Genomic DNA, 6186 nt, shown 5'->3' with positions numbered 1-6186 from the left:
ATGCCAATCAAACCACGAGCATTTAGCTGAGATTAGGAGTTTCGATGGGGAAAGAGAGAGTACTTTTGTCTTGGGTCAGTCTGAGATATTGGCTATTTTGAAGTTCAACACATTCGTGGAAAGTTAAGGGCTTTCTTAAAGTGTGAAGCGAAGCTTGTGCGTCCAGATTTTGGTAGTTTTTGAATAGAGTATGAAGAGAGAGAGTATCATCTTCTATTACCTTTTGTTATTTATTCACTAATTTCAAGCCCATGAACCCACAACCAAATTGCAACGTAAAATTTTGGGGAAAATGAATCGAGTCTTTTCCCTTTTTTCATGTTTTTGTTTGCAGTTTTCTGTGTCAATTCATCAAATGCTAGCAATGTGCCATGCACCAGCTGATTGCCGAACTTTGACAATCTATTTCTTATCGGAAAGTGCAAAAGAGAGCACTAAAAGAATCGTGGCCTAATTAACATTGAAGATTAAAAGTCATATTTACAATTTTTCAAAGCTGTAAATACATGCACAGCTCTTCATGTCCCCTATCATATTTCTTCCTTTTCATTTCAACATAATCATGAACCCAAACAAAGGGTGCTCGATATGAATCAAAGAATGACTAAAATTGTTTGCTAAGTTACAATGTGAAATTCTTTTGATTGTCTATGGCTGCTGTTTGAACACCATGTCACCGGACTCATCCACATCAAATAGACGCCCAACAAATCCCTCCCAACTTTCCCTTCTTTCCTTAGAGGACAACAATGAGATCTCCTCATTTGATCTGCCAGAGTTCTCGCCTTCCGTTTCATGAAACGTTCCGTACGAAGGAGGTGAGTATGCCTGAGGAATATCTAATGCAATGGCTCTCTGAAGTGCTGCCTTGTATTCCTGGCTATGTTCTCGTACAAGAGACTCCTGACGCTCCATCCTCTGCGTTACCGGAATCTCCATAATCTTGTCGTTCTCCAGCATTAACTAAATTCATCAAAAATAAAGTTTAAAAACCACCGCTAACCAGAAAATAAGCTTTCAATATTCAACCATCTAAACTGCAAGTGTATTTAGAGTTTATCTCCACTGTCAAGAAATGGGATTAGCATTTATAAGTTAAATTTTAGGTAATAAGAAGAATATATAAATCATAGATAAAAACTCAATTAATCAATTTAAACTAGCTGGAATACATAGATTCATACCAGTATTAGCACGGTAGCATAACCTACCTTAAAATATTGGAATAGTATAACATTTTACATAAACTTATGGAAGCAATTTGATAAGTAAATATAAGGCTCGAAAAAGCCAAATATATTATTTTACAACCGCTAATGAAAAAGGAAAAAAAAAAAGGCTTTACAAATACTATCGAAAAAGCAATTAGAAGTGGGCAGTTTTCCAAATGTGTCCTATCAAATGGCTAACCTTTGATGTCAAAGGCGTGGATGTAAGACCCGATTCCTTTCCTAAAGCATGGTATCATCAAAACTGAGGGGAAAAGGGGTGGTTTCAGGATCGTTATGGAAACTTCAAAGGTAATTTAATGGATACTTAGGTGCTTGTATCAAATTAGCTCAATCGTGCAAGTTATGTGTATTGATTGATACATGCATAATGTTAATAAGAGCAGATAACAAACACTAAGTGATAGGATTGTATACTTTCAAGACAACTTTGTGATAAACAAACTGTCTTCTCTTGGCTGGGCGCTGAAAACTCTGGTATTAAAGTGTTTCGAGGGGCAAATTCTATTGCCGGTAACTTACGTGAAGAGCCCTTTGCGATTCCCTCTCTATCCAAATGATAGCATGGTCAGCAGTTGCATTGCAAGAAAGAACTATGTGCTCAAACCTCCCATCCACAGGTACTGCTGTCCTCACAACTGGCGGAAATCGTCCTAACCTGCAACAGGGAAAAGAAATTGTATATAAAGCACCAGACTGGTGCCATAATTGCATATAATTCCACCTCAAAAGAAAGGACGACACAAATAGCATTCAATAATGAAATTATTGATCTTCGGTGCATAAAATCCATCTGATATCATTCCATAAATGTGCCTAAAACAAGTTTAAGATACCACAATCTCTGAAAAACTAAAAGAAACATTTATTGTGCCTTTCTTGTAAATTTGATGGGTCTACATGGCAATCCATAAATTGTAGCAATACGGAAGCTGGCCCCCTGAAAGTTTACTTCATGGCTAGCATCAGAGTTGGTCCTCGGAGGCTTATTTGAGCTCAGTGTTTAACATCCGAATTCCCAGTAATTACAGCATCATCGCATTCACAGATTCTTGATGACTAAAGTAAAGAGTAGAGGCTCATAAAAGTGATTGTCAGGTGTCATGGGCCACCTTTGGTGAAGCCAAGTCCAGACTCCAGCAAACCAGGTTACCCTACCCACCCAAAAAGAATCACAGAGAGAGAGAGAGAGAGAGAGAGAGAGAGAGAGTATCTTCTTGTATCCCAAGATATGCCCATATAGTATGATGGAGGTATGCCTAAAGAGTGCCTGCAAACAGTGGGAGCAGGTTTCCTGCATGTGCCAAATTGGCAACACACCTAGATAAACAAAGTAGCAAGATGTCTCCTCCACAGTCACTAATCTCTTCCACTTTTACCATTAAAATAAACTCTTCCGCTCTCTTCTCACTTGCTCTTATACATACCCAGTCCCCTACATCACCCATGATTTTGTGTTTCCCTCCTTCAGTGAAGGACATACAAACATCAAGTCGGTGACTATTCTTATTTGAGGAAATGTTTGGGAATGAACAACCACGAAAGTCGTTGCTTTAACAACCTGACTAGGGCTGGAGTTGTCACCCCCGGGCAAGAATTATAGTACTCAATACGAAAACTATTATACCTTAAGGGCCTCCGCTCAACAATGTGGTAGAGTCGACCAGGTGCATAGAGCCTCCTTGGATCTTTAAGCATCTTCTCCTCCAGTGTGCATGTATCCTTCAGGCACATTAGGCACAATAAACACGGCAAACTGTCCAAATGAAAGAAATCCACATTAGAATCTCACCTGGATGGTGTACTCTGAATTGTATAAGAGAATATGATCAGTGACCCACTAAAATTCATGTGCATGAAGCATTGATTTCATGAATTAATCATACTGGAGCTATATTTGTTCAGAGAAATAAAGAGGGGTACATCTTTGGTGTCATTGCGAACTGACCACAAGAAAGCATCACTTTCAATTTTCAAGGTGCAATATAGAACAGATTTTGATACAATGTTTAGGGACTTCCTCTTGGCCCCCTCCACTGGCCTGCTTTTTCCTCTCTCTCTCTCTCTCTCCAGCCAAACAAGAAAGGGAAAAAAATAAAGGTAGCAAGTCAATTATGATTATCTTTAAAGGTTGAAAGAACCTTATTTTTGTGTCACGTGACAAGAAATTCCTTCACCATCTATCAGAGGTGCATGAGGCTTCAATTCTTGTAATTCTCGAAATTATCTGGAAACCCTTTCCCCATCGCCTTAAAAGAAAGGAAAAATATTTCCCACTGAGGGACATCCATATATATGCCATAATGAAACATTCCAAGACCAACGAAGTCATTCTTTGCTTAAGTACCCCAGACTGTTTGTTAAGGATGTGTTTAGTAAAACTTTAATCATGCAAGCTAGTTAATACCAAATGAAAAAGAGGTAGACTGTGGCATACTACTTTTTACCAGATAAGTGATTTAAATACATCTTCCAGGGCAGTGGTGGTCCGAGGTAAGAAATCATCCTGGTGCATTAAGATAACTCATATTAAAAACATTAGCACATGCAATCATCCATAGGCAGAAAGGACATCAGTAAAAACCATTAGGTAACACAGGAAAAGAAGTAACCTTTTAATGGCATTTAAACCCCTTAATCAACCCCCGTCTTATCTTCACAAATCCATCCCATTTATGGCAGCTAATTTGTTTATGCGCTTTTCAAGATGTTGTGCTGTTCTAAATACTTCACTCCATCACATGATATCCATCTCAACAAAATTAGATATTAAACTAGGAAGGTGTGAATTTATTATTGTATGGTGCTTTGGTCGTACGTTGTATTGATGGAAATTGGACACAAGTAATTTTTCTTTATACCATTTTGAAGTTGACAGTACATATTTCCAAAATTATTATTATATGATCAATATGATAAATACTTACAACATACCATTTCGGCTGTACTATGATGTAAAGATAAACATGCAAATAAACCCGTTCCACTGAGAAAATCACGCTTTTATTCTAATAGAAATAAGTAAATATTAACCAAATTATGAACAGCAAAGCACAAAAATCTAAATGGAACAAAAGGATTTGATGATTGTACCTGGAGTACAATAGAATTGATAATATCCGCATATCTGACTGCCAAATTTAGTGACATACACCGAGCAGGAGCTATAGCATAGCATCTGATCCTCTTTCTCTCAATGTTACCCAGTTTGCCCTGATTCTGAACTACCACCATTGTCAACAACGCTACCACCCCTGCTCCGAGGGAATGACCAGTAAATGTCAGCGTATAATTTGGGTTCCTCCCAATCAATTCCCTCAAAACCTCACACTCTGCATTAAAAACCCACTCCGCTGCCTTCAATAGCCCATTGTGGACATACCCACCACCAAATTTTGTCTGCCCCAGTTTGTTATCAAGTAAAACTGCATAATCACTTTCCTTTGCTAAATTGAGTCCCCTAACAGCAAGAACTATATCAGCATGATCATGATCAAGGTAAATCATATAAGGAGTAACACAGCCGACGGTTGCTTCGTAATTCTTACGTACGACTACCCAGTCAGGATTAATTCCATAACCACCAGGGGGAGCCCAAAGTGGGTTGCGAATATCATCTTCATAATTTGCTAAGATTAGGCGACAAAGGCGAGGAACAGGCTCAAATTCTTCAGCTGTGGCTAGGCCCCAGTTTTCACTTTCATGGCCTGCAGTGTAGAGGCATTTCTGCCACACCCAGCGAGCACAGGCCAGACAGTATACACACTCAAGGATAGGAAGGCCACAGACGATTGACATAAACACCTATATAGCAAGTGCATTAAAAGTTATCAACATTATTCCAAATGTACATATTGAGGCAAGTACACAATATACCTATATATATATATATATATGGTCAAAATATCAGCTTCTTGAATTGTGAATTTAACATGGAAAAAACAATGCGATTTTAAAGTGGAGTGAATATTTTATTTCTTATCCAGGATCAAGGGCGAAGCACCTAATTAACAAAAAATAGTTTGCGATATTAGTTGAGAAAACACCATATATAACTATCATTAGGGAGAAATAGATAGAAACCTATAGTTGGGGACCTTCAAATGAGCCGCCCAATGATAATCTGGGATGAAAGACGAACTTAAGCTTGCAACAGATGGAACTGAAGAAAGTTGATAATTCCAGAGGCAAAATACCGCTTTACAAGATGAAAGGTGACTTAATTATAGCAGCAAACTGAGCACTGAATGGAGGATTTAAGGTATAAACCAAAAAAACAGATATATGAAGCCCAAAGTGCATGTACGGATGTGTACCACTTATCAGAACACTGAAAAGTTTGAAGTCTTTTTTCGGAAATATGTAACGCGCACTGAATTGAGTTTCAGATCAAGAATACAACTTCATCCTGCAACGATCAAACCCAACTGTCGAAATTTGAAACTGATGGACACCCAGTTCTGAAACTTCAAAACAAAGGCTGGGGCTAATATTCGTACGGTTATTGGGGAACAACAGCAATGAAGATCAGAAGCTAAAGCAGCAGACAGGCATGATTACTTGGACCCATTCCGACATATTACAAAACAAGAAAATAGAAGCACGATGTTGCAACTTTTCATCAAGGAATTTGGAAAATCCATAGACACGGACAAAGCTTTTGGTGGTGGTTCGAATTGGGGGAAAGTTAGAGGTGCTTGTGATTGTTTTTTGTACCGGTGGACTAGGTAGTGGGAATTCAGCTGAAGACAAATAAACAATAGTACCCAAAAAAAACGAAATATTAAAAAACAGAAAACGAAAAGAAGAAAGGGGCCAGAATAAAGATTGAAAATCGAACGAGAGACGAGGACAGAGTTTTGAGGCGAGAATACCTGCAACTGCTAGTCAAACCCATTTCCTTTTCGGTTCCCAGACTTCAAGAATCTACCCTGCTCTAATGCTTAGATTCCGTCAG

The 6186-nt window shown here is 38.4% G+C and overlaps 1 protein-coding gene across 5 annotated transcripts; it reads right to left on the bottom strand.

Annotated features, from left to right (window-relative positions):
- Positions 1-435: 435 nt before the first annotated feature.
- LOC109003572 lies at positions 436-6186 on the bottom strand. 5 transcript variants are annotated; one of them, XM_018981766.2, is made up of 7 exons: positions 6104-6180; positions 5313-5971; positions 4323-5033; positions 3677-3735; positions 2857-2985; positions 1752-1887; positions 436-963 (listed from the first exon to the last, which is right to left on the bottom strand). In XM_018981766.2, the coding sequence occupies exons 3-7, from the start codon at positions 5025-5027 to the stop codon at positions 649-651; spliced, it is 1344 nt and encodes a 447-aa protein (XP_018837311.1). In that variant the 5' UTR covers positions 5028-5033; positions 5313-5971; positions 6104-6180; the 3' UTR covers positions 436-648. The 5 variants fall into 5 exon arrangements, with proteins under 5 accessions (XP_018837311.1, XP_018837313.1, XP_018837312.1 ...); XM_018981768.2 differs by lacking the exon at positions 5313-5971 and having other exon boundaries at positions 6104-6186; XM_018981767.2 differs by lacking the exon at positions 6104-6180 and having other exon boundaries at positions 5327-6072.

The sequence above is a fragment of the Juglans regia genome, chromosome 7 (genome assembly GCF_001411555.2).
Source record: "Juglans regia cultivar Chandler chromosome 7, Walnut 2.0, whole genome shotgun sequence".
Lineage (NCBI taxonomy): Eukaryota > Viridiplantae > Streptophyta > Magnoliopsida > Fagales > Juglandaceae > Juglans > Juglans regia.
Note: the sequence above shows the minus strand (reverse complement) of the source record. Positions and strands in the feature narration are given on the sequence as shown.

Excerpts from the sequence above, each read along its gene's own strand:
- LOC109003572 (XM_018981768.2), bottom strand. The coding sequence starts at position 5,027 with ATGTCAATCGTCTGTGGCCTTCCTATCCTTGAGTGTGTATACTGTCTG. Across the intron at positions 3,736-4,322 it reads TCAATTCTATTGTACTCCAG|GATGATTTCTTACCTCGGAC; the intron begins GTACAATCATCA and ends TTAATGCACCAG. Across the intron at positions 2,986-3,676 it reads GTATTTAAATCACTTATCTG|TTTGCCGTGTTTATTGTGCC; the intron begins GTAAAAAGTAGT and ends TCATTTGGACAG.